The 19,751-nt window shown below is 34.0% G+C and overlaps 1 protein-coding gene across 1 annotated transcript in view; it reads left to right on the forward strand.

Annotated features, from left to right (window-relative positions):
• STPG2 (sperm tail PG-rich repeat containing 2) overlaps nucleotides 1–19,751 on the forward strand; it is a 479,723-nt gene that overhangs the window by 5,737 nt on the left and 454,235 nt on the right. Inside the window, exons 2-3 of the mRNA XM_067736917.1 lie at nucleotides 1,991–2,097; nucleotides 10,670–10,834. Coding sequence (XP_067593018.1) covers nucleotides 1,991–2,097; nucleotides 10,670–10,834 — 272 coding nt within the window. The remainder of the gene's footprint in view (nucleotides 1–1,990; nucleotides 2,098–10,669; nucleotides 10,835–19,751) is intronic.

A 19,751-nucleotide genomic window follows, 5' to 3' on the forward strand; every position in this document is an offset into this window, starting at 1 on the left:
TCGCTGACATAGTTGAATGATTTGAGTTTTTACAAAAATGGTTCTGTTTTTATCTCCACTATTGGTTTACTAGCTGTACCTCTTTCTTTTATTACTTAGTGGTTGCTCTAGGGTTTACAATATACATCTCTAACTTATCACAATCTACCTTCAAATAATATTGTACCACTTCATGTGTAGTATATGAGCCATACAACAGTGTGCTTCTGTTTTCCCCATCTCATTCTTTGTGCTATTGTGGCCATATATTTTATTTCTACATATGCTGTAATGCCACAATGAATTGAAATTATTTTTGATTAAAACAGTCAATTTTTTTTAAAGTGATTAAGAATTGAGAAAAAATGTCTTTTATTAACCCATATAAAATTAGTTGTTAATCCCATTCAGTATACTTTTCATTTCAGAAGTTTGATTTGGGTCTTTTTTATATCTTTATCTCCTCATCATGTTCATCTTTCTTCTACCTTATTGAACATATGAAGAATATTTATAATAGATATTTAATGTTTTTTGTGCTAATTCCATCTTCTTATTCCTAAATGTGTTTGTTTTCATTGACTTTTCTCCAGTTTATAGGACATATTTTCCTGCTGCTTGGTAGAACACTCTCTGGTTGTTTTCACTATTCACTGTATATAATCTGTGGCTTGGTTTCTGTGTGCTTATATGTGTGTTTTGATTGAAATCTGTATCTTGTTCTTTGGTTGCTTACCCTGATTTGGAACATTTCAACTGCTGTCCTGGGTTTCTCAAAACTTGGCTTCCTTTTAACGATTTCTGTTATGGTCCTTGTGTTGTTTTCTTTGTTTGTTTGTTTTTGCTTTGGGGTAGCAAATTCAAACCATCAGTCACTAAATTAACACCCAGAGTTTTAACATCATTCATGAAGCTTTTTCTAATCACCTCAGTGTGGTTGAGAACTTCTCTTTTTGACCCTCTGGGCATTTTTTAGCACTTCAGATATTTTTCCATGTTTAAAATTATTTTAGTACTTTTCTTAATGCTTCAGTAGGTTGTTGCTTTTTAAGGGTAAGGTCTGCATTTGACTCACCTCTTTTGTGCTTTAATACCCAACACAAATAAATGACTTTTGATTTCAGTTGCATTTTAATACATGAAGGCCTCAAAAGAAACATTATTTCTGGTTTTAAAAATATATGATTAGTCCAGGTTAGCAAGCTTTTAAACTGTACTAATTATCACCATAAATCTGCATAGTGTACACTGTCCTTAGTTGTACAAGATTCTCACAAGTTTTGAGTCCTCACTTTCATTCTTTTATTACCTGTTGAATATAGCTGCTCTATTTTCTGTCATTTTTTCTTTAGTATCTATGCTGATTAAACTATGCTCATTTTCTTGCTATATTTCTTGAAAATTTTTATCAATCTTTCAGCAGACTAAATCTGTCTACTAAGTTTTCTTACTGAGTATGTCTCTGCTTGTATCTTGGATTTATAAACCTTTGTTGGGGTCAGGCAATCAAGAAATATTTACCGAGTGCCAACTATGTACCAAAGCGAGGAAACATATTAATTACTTGCCGTAAGCTCACTCTAAATTATTTCTATCTAGGCTCTGCCTATAAATTCATATATGCTATTCTCTATAATTAATATGTTTTTCCAATATATAAAACTATGATCTTCTGAGGATGAAAATATTTTATCAGTTAAATAGAACTTCAATTTTCATCTCAACCAAATACGCTTAGAAGAAAAAAGACTTGTTTTATTTTCTTTAGATATTTTTTCTGGTGTTTAGTGAGTCCAGTTCTGTAGGTTCTTATATTTAATGTATATTAATACAAATTATGCTCTTACATAAAATTTTTGAAATGCAAAAACTTCTGTGGCTAGACATTAGTTCTAATAATACAGTCTCAGCAGTTGAGGTTACCAAATGATTTTATACATTTTGAGTGCTTTTTCTCTGAAATTATCAGAATCCTATCTTATCTGCCGGTGATATGATTTTACTTTCATAGGTGGCTATGCACCATTCCTTTCTTTGGCTGCCAGAGAAAGTACTTTTACTGTTGCCTCTAACACTGAGAAAGCTGTTCCAGGTCACTGTAATGTTTCAGAGGTGCAGGTACATTTATAATAGTTACTGTAATTGTCTGAGTTAATAAAAATCATGCTTTCTTCCTCTAATAGACCAACATGTCCTCTAATAGACTAACATGTCATTTGTCATATTTTATTTTCCCTTCATATGATCTTCTTTTACCTTTTAATCTATATTTTGCAATTAGAATAAGAGAAAAACAGATGTGTTCACTGTCGGTTGTCTGGTTGGGTGTTTGTCATTAATCCACATATTCTATAAGACATAAAACATTGTTACATGCCTCATAGACCTTGAGATTCCTGAATGGGAGAATAGGACTACTGAATTGATTAAGGCCCATGAAAGTTGTGCAGATGGTCAAAATATGTAGAATAAGGATGGCAACAGAGTGAAGGAATTGGTTTGTGTGCCATATTCTAAAGCTATAGCTATTGCCATTGTCTTCTATTTCTCAAGAGTCTGTGGCCAGAATATCTCCACTCTTCAGAAACAGTGGTTGTAACTCCAGTCTTTATAACCATTAATATCAAGTTTTCCCTTTTCACGTAAATTTTGTACTCATTCATAATGACTCCTACTTGACCCTAGCAGACCTTTATCTCCCCTGTTGGAGGCCCAGATCAAGTCATTGATGCCTTAATTTTTACATTAGATTTTCTCAGTTATTAATGGCAATGATTCTACCAGTTAGGGGTTTTTGGTTGCAAGCAATAAAATGGATTTTTAAAACAGATACTAGGTTTATCATAGATTTATAGGTAAGGTACTTGGGTGGCTCATAGACTTGAAGGAAGAATTGAGCAGTCAGGACTTAAAGAAGGATAGGACTAAGATAATCCCAGGTATTTCAGTAGTAAGAACTTCTGCATCATTCAATGGGAAACTGCCATTAGATAACTTAATTCTATAACTTCTTCCACTTTTTATGTGTGACAGCACTCAACGATTAAAATCCCCAGTAGGGAAAATCTGATTGGTCCAGTTTTATTATGGACCCACACCTATGATTCCTGGGCCAGGGGTTCCTGTGTTTAGAAGCTCCTTTAAAATCACAAAATATAGGGGAGGTTTGATTGTCCCAAGGGTGGCAAATATGCTGTTATGAGCAGATAATAGAAGGGATGCTGGACAGATAAAAACAATAGATTTCCATTATTTTTCACCCCTTGACTGCCTAGTTCTCTCTCATGCACACAACATACACACACTTCTTCCCATATATATAATTTTAAAAGTGCAATTATTTTATGTATAATTTTCCTTCCCAGAAGGAGCCAAATTAGTATCTAGCTACTGCATTCAAAGCTGGTATTACAGTGTCACTGCTAAATGAATCCTGGATCTCTAGATTTAGGCTATTTCTTGTTCTTGAATATTCCTGTTTCATTATTCTGCAACTTATAGATTCGATGGTAAATATAACATGAGCTATTATAAAGAACTGGTTAGGATTGTGGAGCTAGACTAGAGCTAGCACTAGACTACCTAGATTCAAAATCCATCTCTGCTGCTTACTAGCTGTGAGTTTTAACCTTAACCACTTAATCTCTTTGGGTCTTAGTTTCCTCATCTATTAAGTAGGGGTAATAACTTGGTAGGCTTTTTCTAAGGATTAAATATATTAATAAGCATTTAGAATAGTGCCTTATTATGGTTGGCACTCAATAAATTTTAACCATTATTAGTGTTGCCATTTTATAATAGAAAGGGGAAAAAAATAGAGGGAAAATGAAAGTGTTGTATGAAGCAAGGAAATACAGGTGGGGACCTGTTCTGTTTCTGTAACTGATCACGAGGCTACAGGTAGCTTAAGGTTTTTCCGTTACTCATTCCATGTTCCCCATGTCTTCAACAAGAACTTTATCCAGTAGAGTTCTAAGCTTAGTGGGATCACCAGACTCTTCAGATCTAAGGCGTCTCAGCTCTTGGTTCTTAGGCTTGCTTTTTAACCTTTAAATGAACTTGCTCTTAGCATTTTCACTGGCTTACTTAGTAGGCTCTGCAGGGTGTTCCCTATGTTCCATCCCACCACACTCCTCTTGGCTCTCATTAGTCCTGTTTTTCTGTCCAGGTCAGGGTTAATCACCCCAGCCAGTACACAAACCTTATTTCGTTTCCTGCTGGGTAGCATAAAGAACCTGGAATGGCCAGTTGGTGGTTCAACTTCCGATTCAGGGAAACATGTCTTGCTTCTCCGTGGCATCTTAAAACTTTCAGAAAACTAGAGCCTAAAGCACAAAAAGCAAAACAGTAAATAGTGGGACATTAGACTTAATCGTTAGAAGTGTCACTCCTGCCTACACTCCATGGCTCACAGACCAGACCAGCATATTATGGGTATATGGGCTCGCTAGTTCTACCAGTATTTCCCTCATTAAGCCTGATCTGTAACTCCAGTATTCCAAGAGGGAAATGTAATAAAAAAACAGGTAGATTTCAAATTTGTTAAATGTGACAGGTATCAAGATGTTGGAGTGTTATTTTATTTTATTTTAAAATTTATTTATTTATTTATTTTTGGCTGTGTTGCGTGTTCGTTTCCGTGCGAGGGCTTTCTCTAGTTGCGGCAAGCGGGGGCCACTCCTCATCGCGGTGCGCGGGCCTCTCACTGTCGCGGCCTCTCTTGTTGCGGAGCGCAGGCTCCAGGCGCGCAGGCTCAGTATTGTGGCTCACGGGCCTAATTGCTCTGCGGCATGTGGGATCTTCCCAGACCGGGGCTCGAACCCGTGTCCCCTGCATTGGCAGGCAGATTCTCAACCACTGCGCCACCAGGGAAGCCCTGGAGTGTTATTTTATATTAATACTGATTTTAGTCAGTTCCTGTAAAATAATATAAAGTGCAATTTAGATCAAATTTTATTTTATTCCAAATTGGGTACATTTCTTGGATTTCAAGAATAAGAAATTAGGAAGTGTGCTTTTTTGTATAATAGATGATCTAAGAAAAAGAGTTCTGGTATTCTCTACTTTTCTACTTAAAATTATAAACAAGTGCCAGGAGATGATTGATTTCCTTTGTTTAAAAAAATGACTTATTACGTAGTTGCTGTTGATTTTTTTGTAGTTTTAGGTTAAATTCTTGCAGAACTTTTAGAAGTTCAAGAAGTGTGAATTTATCATACTATTTGAAAAATAAAGGGCATTTCATTTTATTTTATTTATTTATTTATTTTTGCGGTACGCGGGCCTCTCACTGTTGTGGCCTCTCCCGTCGCGGAGCACAGGCTCCGGACACGCAGGCTCAGCGGCCATGGCTCATGGGCCCAGTCACTCTGCGGCATGTGGGATCTTCCCGGACCGGGGCACGAACCCATGTCCCCTGCATTGGCAGGCGGACTCTCAACCACTGCGCCACCAGGGAAGCCCAGGGCATTTCATTTTAAATAGCTGAATTAGGAAACATATTTGTAATGTGACATGGGTTACATATTCTGTAAATAATTAATATATTAGATAATAATTAAAGGGATAATCTTACTGGAAATTAATGCATGTATTTAACAACTTATCTTTATACTTTTCTTTTGGAAGCATAGGTTGACATGTTGCTTTTTATCAGAAGTTAGTTAGTAAATATTATTTGGAGACTTCACATGAAAGTTTAAAAAACCAAAAATGTGGGTTGTATTTGTGAGGGCCCACCTCCACTGCTAAATACAGAATACTTGAAGCTTTTATAAAAGCAGAATATTTGGGAGTTGAAATTCTTTTCCCCTATTTGGTCTCCTCTATTTCTCTCTTCCTCTTATGGTTATTTCACTTTGGCTATGGTTGTGGCCATTATTCACAAGTTGGGGTTGGGGATATAAGTTTTGCCTTTATAGCTCTTGCCCAGTTATAGGCAAAACAATTTCCTTTGTTCCTTTAGCATATCTGAAGCATGTTAATTTTTTTCAAAAGGAAAAGAAAAATAGAAAGGAGCATAAAGGAAATTTGCTTAGTAGAAAAGAACGTAAAGGAAATTAAGAAAATAAAAGAAGCAGAAGAATCAAATTTACAAAGTACAAGCTTCTGATCCTTTGATAATTAACTTATTAAGTCTCGTAATTTGTTTTGTTCATATCCTGTTTCCTAGGATGATTCCCACTCCAGAAGTTCAGTATAAATATCACTTATGTTTTCTGGTTGTCTTCTAGTTTCAGACCTGTTTCTGCATGGCAGATACCGTTTTGTTCCTTGTTATATGAGAATGGCTCTAGATGTGGGGATGTCTTCCCTGGGTCCAGATAAATAGTTTATTTCTTATTTCTCACTAGCTAGGCCTAGGAATAGATGTCCAGATTAGGTTTGATTTTTGATTGGAGAGATACATCTCATTAGAGCTGAATGATAGTCTTATCATAGGTGATACAGTGCATGGCCTCACACTTCATATGAGACTCTGCTTCCTGTAGAGCTGAGAGATTGCTGACAATATAAAAATTCATCAAATAGCCATTGCATGTAGACAAAGCACAGTTCTCAAGAAGTACTAAGACCATTGTCTCACAGGTTTTTATATAAAATGTATAATTACTTAGTAATATAATTTTGGGTCATTTATCTGACATATGAAAGTTCCTTTTGTAACCATTTGTAAAATAGTAGAATTGGTAATTATGAATAATCTGAAAAAATCCTGGTTAATTTGTACACAGTTAAAAAAAATCAAATTGATTTTACTATCCTCGGTTGAAGTATTCAATATAAGTTCAAATTGCAGTTTGAAATGTCAGATCGTAGAGACTATAGTAATGGCTTGCAAAGAATGAAAATTTGAGGAGATCTTTTCTTTTCACATGATTTTATTATTTAATCTAACTTGTTAATTTTTTTACAAAATCATTAAAGTCTACTCTTATAGATCCAAACTCTTTAAACATAAGAATTGTGATGTTATTAAAACAGTAATCAAGTAGCTAATTGACTATCTAATTTGACTCATTTTTTTAAAAAGAAGACCTCTTTTGTGTATTTCTTAAAAGCTGAATAAAGCTGAATAAGATGCAAACTAAAGATAGGCTCAGTTAATAGTGAATGTGAACAACTGACATGTACACGTCATGTGAAAAGGCCTGTTGGTAAATCAATAACAAAAAAACCTTATCTGATCAATCAAATGCCAACAACTGTTGGGTTGGCCAAAAAGTTTGGGTTTTTCCATAATAGCGTACAAAATCCCGAATGAACTTTTTGGCTAACCCAATGTTAATATGAATCATCTTTGCAATGATTGAACTGTGACTGTTTAGTGAAACTAGTATGATGGAATTTTATTTGAATTAACTGGCTATTATCCAGTTGATAAATTTCAGATTCTAGAGAATCCAGATATGTGACATGGAGAGCCATGGACAATTCCTCCCAGGACTCTTCTCTGCAATAAACAATGTTTAAAACTAATCTGAGCATAAAACCAAGCTGTTGCCAATAAAACTGTGTAAACATCTCTGGAAATGACCAAAATATTATTCATGAAAATAATTAATCCTAAACAAGCTTGGAAGGTTTGCTTTTCCCCTCCAATACGAGCATTTTTAGCTCATTTCTGAGGTATAAATTCTCCAGGGGCCTGTAAACATAAGCATACACTCTTTATTCTTGCTTCACAGCTTTGGAGATTCCTTTGTGTTTGATTCCTGTTTTAAAACTGAGTGTTGCATTCTCTTAGAGTGTTCAAAGTACAGTAAATTTTAGTTTGAGTTCAGCATTAAAACTGACAGCTCTAATTGTCATCCTTTCTTATTACCCTCTCTCATTAGACAGTTGTCTTCAGTCAAGAGCCTTAACTTTCTCAGGCTGAGTTTTAAAACTATTAATATTCATATTAATATGTAATATTTATCAAATAGGTATTAATTTTAAAGTGTTTCTTTTAATTATTTCATTTTTTCTCTACAATTTAGTATAATATAAAAGGAGGCCAAAGTCTACAAAACTGGGAGAAATGTTTTAAGAAGTTTATTTCAGATGGTCCAGGGCCAGCAAGCTATGATCAGTCTTATCCTGGAACGTTAGCTATGAACAGAAAAATACTAGAGGCTAAGAGCGTCTTCAGTCAGTACATGCTATTTTGAATTATGCTTCTAAGGCCTTTTTTTAAATTAAAATAAAGTAGAAATGGTTTACTGTTTTATGTGATTAGTACATTTAAAAAACTTACCATAAAAATTAGTAGGTTTATTAGTATCCATATTGTAGTTTATAATTAAATGAATATTTGATGTTTATAAACTTTAGTTTTTAACCATGTTAATATTTGACTTCACTTCTGCTTTTGATAAATCTATAATATAATCTCTTCTAATGTCTGTGGTGAACAGAAAGTAAGGGAGATTTAAAAAACTGGCTGAGTGGTTTACCTCTCTATATAGAGGAAACTCCTGTGTAAGTACTGTTAATAATACCGTGAAATTTGAAACATGACTCCTGAAATAAATAAACTCAAAATTTAGATGAGAGAGATAATGTAGATCATTACTAATGCAAGATGAAATGTGACAGGTGCTAAGTGAATGATCATGTGATTAAATGCCATAGGAATTTAAAGGAAGAAGATGTATTTCATAGCAGCTTATGGAAAAACCTGAACGAACTTTTCGGCCAACTCAATGTTATGAGAGAGTCTAATTTGTAGGGGATTTATAGAGGAGGTTGGCTTTGAAGAATAGGGTTGGAATATGCATTCTAGGCATGGAGGACTACATGAATGCAGATAGAGAAGTGGGATCTTATGGAGGACAATGAGATTATTTTGACTGGAGTGAAGAATTTGTGTAGGAGATTAGCAGGTGATATGTTTGGAAAGGTACATTGGTGTTATATAAAGAATAATCTTTACACCAAAAGCCTACCCCTTTGAAATAATTAATAAAATCTAGCAGATTTTGGTCATAGTTTATTTAGCATAGTTCCCTCTCCTCTTTCCATAACAACTTCACATAGCTCATATTAATTAAATTTTAATCAGTTCTTTGTTTAGGAGGATATATTTTAGGGCTAAGTACTCAGTTGAATAATGTCAGTGTAATGACAATAAGGTTAAGGTTTATAAGTATACTTAAATATCAGCTGTTTCATGTGTGTGGACAAAGTAAATGTTCATTTACTCATGAAAGTGTTTATCAGACATAGTGCTAGGCACTGATAATACTTAGAAGATAAATCACTGCTTCCTGGGATCTATAACTTTAACAGGGAAGTAATGAATGGAATTCAGCACAAAACAGTTGATGAAATGCTATTTTAATAAACATTTAATAAAAATTTTTACTAGTAGCCCGAAGTAGATAGTTGTTGGAGGGAATTAAGGATATCACAAACTGGATGTTGAAGAAGCATTCACTAAGGTTGGGGCTACATTTTGGAAAGTCTTGACATCATGCAAATAATTTTTGAAAGTAGTGAATGGAGGGGAGGCCATTCAATACTTTCCTGTTTTAATTTGGTAACCAGTCTCATAAGTATCACTGAAACTACTTAATAGTTGTCTCTAACGATAAAAAAAGTGAAATTCTGCCGGTGATAGTATGTTTATGACACAGTTGTATATTGGGCATGTGTGCAGTCAACTCTAGCATTTATTTATTTATTTAAAACCTACAGAGGATCAATATATTCTTTTTTTTGATAGAAGTTGCAGACTCTATTTTTATTTTTTAATGAATATATGAGCGTCCCTTCATTTTTTCCTTGTTGGTTATCTATTTTAAATATATCTATTATAAATATATTCTTAATAAGTAATTTTTCATATTACTAAATTATTTAAATGCCAGTATTTTATTTGATGTATTCTATACTGGTATTTCTAATATATGTTACTCCTTTCTGTTTTTACTTAAATTATAAAATGTTTTCCATTAAAGGAAATTTTGAAAAAAGGATAAGCACCTTAAAACTTCTGACTCTAATATTGATAATTGTTGATTTTTGCATAGTTCTTTTCAGTATCAAATCGTATATGTATATGATTTTATACACTTACATATAATTTTACATAACTTACATAGCTATAGTAATAAATTCAATTTTATATTTTAAATTTCCATTTAGCATCATATCAGACATTTTCTTTGCTACATGGTCTGCAAAATTAGGATGTTTATGCAGGGCACCGGTAAGATGAAGGTAAGTCAGGAGCTGGAAAGGAATGAAGCCAGAAAATGTTACAGAAAATATAAAGTTTGTTTTTACCTGGCAGATACTATGATAGCATAGCACAAGTAAGCACTTTGAACTGCTGATTGCTGATGTGACTGTAGGAATGAATGCCTGTTTTTGGAATCACTCATGCTTGCTATACTAAGCAAGATAAATAACTAAGCCAGGTGAGAGATTCCTTATCTCTAAAAGTGGCTTTAACAGTAGTTTATATTATGGTTTATGTTACTATTTAATAGTAGTTTGGTTAAATCTTGGTTTATATTATGAGGTAAGACTTGAATTCACTCTTTTAAATTACTTTTACAGGCAAACATTTTTGGTTTATATTATAAAACTCATAAAGTCAATATTGAATAGTTGTCTTTTAGTAAATTTTAATATTTGTTTATTCATTCCTTTTCTTGCCTTTGAGTAAATAATATAATTTTTTTTTTTTTTTTTTTAACAGAAAATGTCAAGGGCACTTACAGTTTCCAGAAGTGTTGATGTTCCTTCGATTCCTTCTTGTGGATGGTTATATGGTTATCATATTAACGAGGATGGCAGTATCACAAAACATTTTCCACCTGCTAGTGACAGTACACTAGGTCCAGCATACTATAAACCTCAATTTGTAAGTATGATACATTTCACATTGACAGTTGGAAGACTGTTTATGATTATGCATGTTCTAGTTAATGTAATACTAACTGCAGTAACAGATAGACCCCCGAATCTCAGTGGCTTAATGCAACAGAAATTCTTTTTTTCCTCATTCATATGGACATTTCTTGTTGATAAGAGATGTTCCTCCATGTAGAGATTCAGGGACACAGGCTTATTCCATTCATGTTACTGTCATCTTCAAAGGCCTTGGTGTCCTCTGTATCCAGCTGGCAGAAGGGGAAAGAGGACAGAGAACTGGTAGTGGGGGTTTTTTGTAGGCTAGACCTGGGAGTTAAATTTCAGGCACATGGACACACTTAACTGCCAAGGCGCCTGGGAAATACAGTCTAACTGTATCCAGGAAAAAGAGGAAATAGTTTAATAGTTTAAGCTTAGGCTTAAGCACCTTATGAAACCATTTGGTTTTTGGCAATAGGTATACTGGGGTATTTTGGAGTCTTAGATACTTTGAATTGTTAAGTTTTTATTCCTAAAATATTTTTATTATAATTAATATAATTGCACATAGACCTGAACAAACATAAAAACAGATAACCATGTACCCACCATCTCATATAACACATATTAAAATTTTATTACACTCGAATTAGCTATATTTTAAAATAAATATATTATTACAATTATTACCCTACCCAATTTCCCTCCCTCCATTCTTTTCCCTTTGCCAAAGTAAACAGTAAATCTTAACTACATATAAATAACAATATGTATTGTTGTATGATTTAAAACATTTAAGTAAATGTTATCATCTGGCATGCAGGTTGCTTGCTATTTCACTTAATGTTATATTTTCTAGATTTAGCTATATCAATATACTAGATCTAATCCATTCATTGTTTCCAATTAGTGAGTTTCTTTTTAAAAAATTTTAAATTTTGAAATAATTTCCGATTGATAGAAAAGTTACAAGAATAATACAAATAATTCCCACATACCTTTCACTTAGATCCTGCAGTTAACAGTTTATCACATTTGCTTTATCATCTACCCTCTATATTTATATTCTTATTTTAATTAAGCAATTTCAGAGTACATTTAAGACATGATGCCCCTTTACCCCTAAATACTTTTAATGTAAAATTTCTAAGAACAAGAATTCTCTTTTATAACCACAATGTAATTATCAAAATCAGAAAAATTTCATTCATATAATCCTATTATCTGATCTGTAGATATTTTAAAAATATTACTAATTATCTCAATGATAGTCTTTAAAAAATGAGTTTTGGTCAAGAGTCCCATCTGGTATTACAAGTTGCGTTTAGTTGTCGTGTCTCTTTAGAGTCCTGTCATTGGGAACAGTTCTTCAGTCTTGCTTTGTCTTTTGTAACCTTGACTTTTTGAAGAGTACAGGCTGTTTATTTTGTAGAATATGTCTCAGTTTTGGATTCGTGTATATTTTATCATGATTAGGATGAGTTTATATATTTTAGCAGGAATGCTACATAAGTGAAGCATCCTACTCAGTGTATCACATAAAAAGGCGCAGGATGTTTACTTATCCCATAGTTAGTGATGTTAACTTGAGGGGGTGTCTTTTGGTTTTATCTACTGTAAAGTTACTAGTTTTAAAAACTTATAAATATTTTGGAGAGGTTACTTTAAGAATGAGTAGATATCCTATTCCTTATCAAACTCTCACCTATTAGTTTAACATCCATTGATGATGCCTGAATCAATTTTACTGTGATGTTTATCAAATGGTGGTTTTCTAATGTCATATTTTCTTTAACATATTTTTTGTTGACACTTTACTTACTATAAAGAACAGCTTTATATTCTCCATTTATGTATTTATATCAGTATGGGTTCATGAATTCCTGTTTTACTGAAAAGGTTGTAATTCACTACTCTCACTATTTATTTTGAGGTTAAAATGATCTAATATTTGACCCTTGGGAGCCCTTTCAGTCTGCTTGTTGTGTCTTTTTGACATATCTCCATCATTCTTTGAGCATTTCTTTATTTTATGGCAAAATAAAATGTTGCAGGTTCATCTTATTTTTTCCATTGCCACAATCATTGGAATCAGTCATTTCCTCAAGGAGCTCTACTTTCATTTAGTGGAGAATGATATTTCAAAACAAGATCGGTACACTAGGTACATTTGGGGTATCATTCCTTCTAGGCCATCTCAATGGACAAAGTTAGAAATCTATACTTTTTCTTATCTGTCTATTAAAAACTTTGAGCTTACATTGATATCTCTAATTCCAGTTCAGTGCCACATGTTTATTCTTGTATTTCCTTTTCTGTGTTTGATCTCCCTTCTCCCACAGTGAGAAACCTGGTTCCCACTATACTCAGTATATTTACTTATTTGCTTAATCTGGTAAAACACTGAACGTAGTTTCAGAATTGCTAACCCATCACTTCAAAAAACAGACTTGAGAAGGTACAAAGCTCTTACCTCTATGTGACCTTCGGGAAGTGAAAGCTAAGACAGACTTGTAAACTGCCTACTTGAGTGTTGAAGGTGTGTCTCAACACATGCACAGTGCACCTCTGCATGAAGACCTACTTGTTCAAAGCATTAAGAAAACCTCTGTCCAACGATTACCTGACCAGTCAGCTAGCCAGACTGAGACTTTAGTGGACACACATGACAGAGAATACAGAATTTAGAGTTAGTCCAGAAATCACTAAACAAAAAAACCCACAATAAACCTTTGGGTCAGGAGGGAGATTCTGATTTTCAGAGTTGCCACATTATATTATCTAAGATGTCTGGTTTTCAACAAAAAATTATGAGACATGCAAAAACAACAACAACAGAAATATGGCCCATACATAGGAAAAGAAGCAATCATTAGAAACTGTTCTTGAGGAAGCCAGGATGTTCGACTTATTAGACAAAGTCTTTAGATCAACTATTTTAAATATATTCAAGTAAATAAAGGAAGGTATGTCTAAATAATTAAAGGGGAATATAAAAACAATGTCTCACCAAACAGACAGTATCAATAAAGATAGAAATTATAAAAAACAACCACGTAGAAATTCTGGAGTTGAGAAGTACAATCATGGAAATGAAAAATTCTCTAGAGGGATTCATTAGTGGATTTGAACTGGCAAAAGAAAGAATTAGCAAACTTGAAGACAAGTCAATTGATATGCAACCTGATGAACAGGAAGAGAAAAGTATGAAGAAAAATAAACATAACATCTGAGACTTGGGGGACACCATCAAGCATACCAATGTATGCATAATGAGGGTCAAAGAAGGAGAGAAGAAAAAGGGGGCAGAGAGAATAGTTGAAGAAATAATAACTTGAAAACATCCCAAACTTGATGAAAAACAATCTACACATACAAGAAGCTCATTGGATGGCAAATAGGATAAATTCAGAGAGATGCACACCTAGATATATCACAATCAAACTGTTGAAGCCAAAGACATTGAGAAGTCTTGAAAGCAGCAAGAAAAGTGACAAGAAATCCCCAAGAAGATTAACAGCTGACTTATCAGAAACCATGGAGGCTGGAAGGCAGTGAGGTGATATATTCAAAGTACTGAAATAAAAAAGATTGCTAATCGAGAATTCTATAACCAGCAAAACTATTCTTTGAAAATGAAGACAAAATTAAGACATTCCCAGATAAACAGAAACTGATAGATTTTGTCTGTAGTACACCCTCTAAAAGAAATGCTGGAGTTCCTTAGGATGAAATGAAAAGTTCATTAGACAATAACTCACATTCTGTTTAAAGAATTAAAGTACAAAGGTAAAGGTAAATAGGCTGGTATTTTACTTTTAGTTTGTAACTCCTCTTTTAAATTTCTATTGATTATAGAACACACTAGAGATAATACATTTTATCTTCAAATACAGGTATTTGAAGACCTGATAGACTGCTCCATACTATAAAACTTATGAATAACCAACTTACCTCTGATAAAATGGAGAGTAAAGATATTGTAAGTTATAGATATGTCTCCTGTTCACACCCTTAGAATTCCCATTTCTTTCTGGCTATAGGGTCTTTTATCCCAGGAGTATTTTGCTCTCCCTGTCAATGCCATGCCTGGTTTTCCAGGCCTTGACTATCCTATCATCCTGTTAATATAAAAATAATTAGTTTTCATCCACAGACAGTGCCAGTATCTTAGGTATTTGAGTAAGATATGCTCAGAAGAACAATGGAGATAACTCTGTAAAAATTACATTGAAGTTAATGGAAGTCCTGTGGTCTAATATCAGTATATTCTGTCCAAGGTAAAGGACAATTACGAAAGGTAGTGTAATGGAACTGGACTGCTTGTGTTTATTTCTTGGCTTCACTACTTAATAGTTATTTGTCTTTGGCCAAGTTACTTAAGCTCTTTGTGCTAAGTTTTCTGATCTAAAATATCCTGGGAAAAACTTTAGTTTTATATATTGGAACTAGTATTTCTTTTTCACAGTAGTCATTGAACCTTGGTCTCAGCTTAAACAGTTCTCTGTTATTCTTAACTTAAATCCCAAAATGTTATTCTTGCTTTAAAATTATATTTTTTGTATATGCTATTTCTTTGTTTCAGAATAATGCCTCCAAGCTAGATGTGCAAAACTTTTTTCATGTATGAATAAACATTATTTTAACATATAAAATTTGATTTCTTTCTGGCTACATTATTATTCATAGAAGAGAGAAATAACAATAAGAAAATTTATTCTACAATTTTAATAGGTCCAAATTGATGACCTATTTTAGTAATTACTGATTCGATCCAATTTGTATTTATTAGAATAAAAATCTAGATCAAATTTAAGAAAACATGTTTGTAAAAACATAGTTTTACGTATAAATTAAAGACATAGTGGTTAATATTCAAGAAGATTCAACAAAGCTTAATTTGAATTGTGATATTTTCTGAAATCTCCATCTTGAATTTGAGAGAAAAACTAGAGGTAGGGTAGCAAAGGTCAGTAGCTGAAGGCTTAATTTTCTTGTTTTTTCCTGCAGGGGAAAATAAAAACACAGGTGCCTCACAGACTATTATGAAATTGATACTGTAATAATGTTAATTCAAGTATTATCCAAATTTCTGGTAATTCTATGTATCTCTTTAGCTGCTTTTTGAGATAATACTATATGTGGGCTCAGTTTCCAGATGTGAACATTAATAGAAAATTGAGAAAATAATCCAACAGATAGGTAATTATTGTGATTATTCCCTGAACTGTTGAAATAACATCTGCTGAAGGTATCTTATGTAGCTTAAATATAGAAGCAACTCTGAAATTACAAGTTGTATAAGACTCTAGCCAACAAATGGTAATTTTTAGCTGTATTTAATCTGTAAAGAGAAATCCTCTATATAAATTATTTTGTATAACATTTTGAATTAGAAAATTTAGCTTCTCTCTCTTTTTCAAAAGAAGAGCTCAGGTAACCATTAGAAGTCTGCTTTTCAGAGGTGGATTTCACAAGCAAAGTTTGTGGTTGGAATTATGACACTGACGTATTTGCTAATGATAACATGCTGGGAACTACCTGTGTGCTGCCACAGTGGAATGCAGTCCATTAGTGTTTTGAACTGCCATGCTTTGGGACTTTTAATTCTTCACAAATTCTATTTCCACACTTAATTATGGAAAAGACATGAGAAGAATGTTGCATAGCCCCTTCTTCATTGATTTCACTGCCAGTGAAAGTAGCAGTTAGTAATTCTTCAAGTTATATTACATCATTCACTTAAAATAATGCACCTCCATGCTGAGTTTGCTTCAATTAAGTCATATTTTATTTGCTAATGATTTTCCAAGCTTGACGATGACCTTGTAGATGGTATTGTCAACACTTCTTGTTTGTTTGTTTTTAATATCACATCCCTTTAATTTATTTTTATTTTTTGAATTTTACACAGCAGGTTCTTATTAGTTATCTATTTTATACATATTGGTGTATATATGTCAATCCCAATCTCCCAATTCATCCCACCACCACCACCCCAGCTGCCCCCACTTCCCCCCCTTGGTGTCCATACGTTTGTTCTCTACATCTGTTGTCAACACTTCTTGACATAAGGAGAGTGTGATTTAGAGTTGAGTATGTCAATTTGTTCCTTATTTCCTATCTGTATTTTTAAAAGGCTTTTAAATTAAATTTCCAATTGAACATTTACCTGAGAACTGTAGAGGTTAGTGAGTTAAGTAGTTCACATGGTCTAAATGAAATGAATTTCAGCGTATACACAGGAAAAGGATTTTGCTGGTGTCTTGAATGGTGTGTGTTTATGTATGTGTGTGTGCATAGTCTTTCTGCTGGATTACCTTAAGAATTGTTAAACAGTTGACCTGCAAAATCACAATAATTAACCTGAGGAAAGCTTCTTAGACATAATTCTACTTGGATATAATTTCTCCTGAAATGCTGTATAGAAGAATTACTATAAAATTGTAACTTATACTTTTTAGGGTATAAAAATATAATGTTAAAGATGATTTGTCAAAATGCTCTGTTTTAAAATACTGATTTTATTTTTACAAATCTATAGCCTATAGTAAATCAATATATTAGATATGCTCCTGCCTGAAATATAGAAAATATCTGCCATATCTAACATGGCTATATTTATTATATAAGAAGAGAGTTCTACATTTATTTCACTACTTACTAAGCCTAAAATCTTCACAATTATGAAACTTTGTTTCATTTCTAAGTAAAAATAAAGTACGAGTGAAAAAATTTTCGCTTTCTGCCATCAAAACTGTGTATGTACTTTTAAAATCCATGCCTCTATTAAGTAATTTCATTTGAAAGATGGTCTAGAACATTTATTTTAGCAAAACAGTTGCATGGCTGATCATTCTTTCCTTTCCTGAAGCTCTGTGGGGTGCAGCAGTCTTCAGAGCTGCCATTGACCCAAAGGAATGGGCTGCTTTTCAGCTACTCTAGTGGATGCCATGGTTTCTTCCAGGACTCCTCTACTACCATCTGCTGCTCTGCTGGACATGTCAGTCTGTGCTATTTTTCTGTGCTGTTCTGCTAGTTGTTATGGTGTTTGTCTCTGCACCCCCAGACCCAAAGCCTTTGGATGATCTGACTGCCTTATTTCCTTTTGTGTTACACTCAGAAGTGCTAAGGCAGTGTATACTCTATGCATTAGAGAGATTGGTAGGATAGCCCTTTCAATTTTTATTCCTAGCTCTGTTCCTCCTAGGACTGACAGGGGTCTGGGCTTGGGGATCATATATCAACTAGACAACCTATTTATAACAGTAACAACAATAATAATAATATCAGTGTCTTACTTTGATTGGGTGCTTTATAGTGTTATAGCTTCATAGGGTGTTAAAGCTGATCAGTGAAGAGGGGAAATACCTCTCTGCTCTTTGTGTTGTAGTTCATTAGAAGGAATCTGCATATCAATAAACATTAAGACCACTTACAGTGCTGGAAATATTCCTGGTGGGAATAAGGAGTAATGCTTTTTATTTGTGTAACAAGTTTTCCCAGGCTTTATTGGATTGTGGGTACTACAGAGAGTCACAATTATGTCAGTAACTCAAATATATGTATGTTGTCTTCTCCTGTTGATGTGGTAGACCTCCAGCCTTCCGCAAAGTTCCCCTTCACAGGGGCTTCTAGAAGGGCTGTCTTAACTATGCTTCTGAATAAGTCTGTTTCCACTGAGACAGCTTCTGTTCCCCCAGGCAGTTCAGTCTCTTGCCAGATGGTGCTCTCTGCTGGGCATTTCCACCCATATACTCCATCAGAGCGAAAGCTGCGTGATGAGCTGAGGTGAAGCTGGCGGGGATAATGCTCTTCTCTCTTTGTTTTATACTCTATTAGATAGAATGCTCTAAAAGTAGTATTGATTTTTACCAGTGTTTTAATGAAATGTCTTTTAGATTTTTATCATAGCCGTTTTGCACTCTACAGAACACAGGCATAAATCCAGTGGGGGATTATCTGTTAGAAGGCAAATTCAGTCAACAGAAAATACTCAGTAGTTCGCATTGCCACTCTTTTGACAGTAAGATTTTCTAACTGGGTGTGGGTTACCATGATTAGCTGCTTCCCATAGGAATAGTTTTTGCGTTCACCTTCTGGTTGATTTGCTCTATTCACTAGACGTTCCAAAGTGTGTCTGAATCTTATTTGGACATAGCTAGTAACTCCCTGTTTCTGTACCCTCAGCTGCAACATCCTCCATCACCCAAGCAAGGAACAAACAAGGAGATTTACTAAAATTGAAGAAGGAGAAACCTTTAGAAAAACTGTAATTCAATTTCTCTTTGAGATTGCCATCTATGATAAAAGAATCAACAAAGGTCCCATTTCACTTCATGCAAACGTCAAAGTTCTGTCAGAGATTGTGTTGGCCCCTGTTTAATTCTTTCAGGTCAGGTGGTGTAAAAGGGAAAGTTTAGTTGTATTGTGTTTGTATTTTATAATATTTGAGGGCTAGCTGTTAATGTTAAGCTCTAGGAAGTAAAAGATGTTTTCACATAGTAGGGAATTTTAGTGCTGTACCAGCTTATTTTTGGATCTTGTTGTGCCATCCCAAAGCTTTCTAGAGTGGTGCCTCTCTAACTAGGAAGTCTGTCCTTGTTAGGAGACAGTGGCAGTGCTTCCAGTTTATTTCCAACCATCCATGGCAAGAATGGAATGAGTTTTTGCATTATTTCATCACTTCGTGTAATGGCACTGGTGCAAATAAATCTGTAAGATTATTAGTAGTTTTGAGAATTGCTCCCTACTCACTACCCATGAGTCCATCCTTACCTCTAGTTTCTGTCTTTCTGGGGATGTTAATAGGGTTCAGCTGAGGTTCTTTTCACGTGCAGTGAGATCTTTTTCCAGTTCTAGTCTCTGCTGTACTATATTTTCCAGAAATTCCTTGAAGTGGAATGAGAATGATACCTTCTCTTAGT

The sequence above is a fragment of the Pseudorca crassidens genome, chromosome 4 (assembly GCF_039906515.1).
Source record: "Pseudorca crassidens isolate mPseCra1 chromosome 4, mPseCra1.hap1, whole genome shotgun sequence".
Lineage (NCBI taxonomy): Eukaryota > Metazoa > Chordata > Mammalia > Artiodactyla > Delphinidae > Pseudorca > Pseudorca crassidens.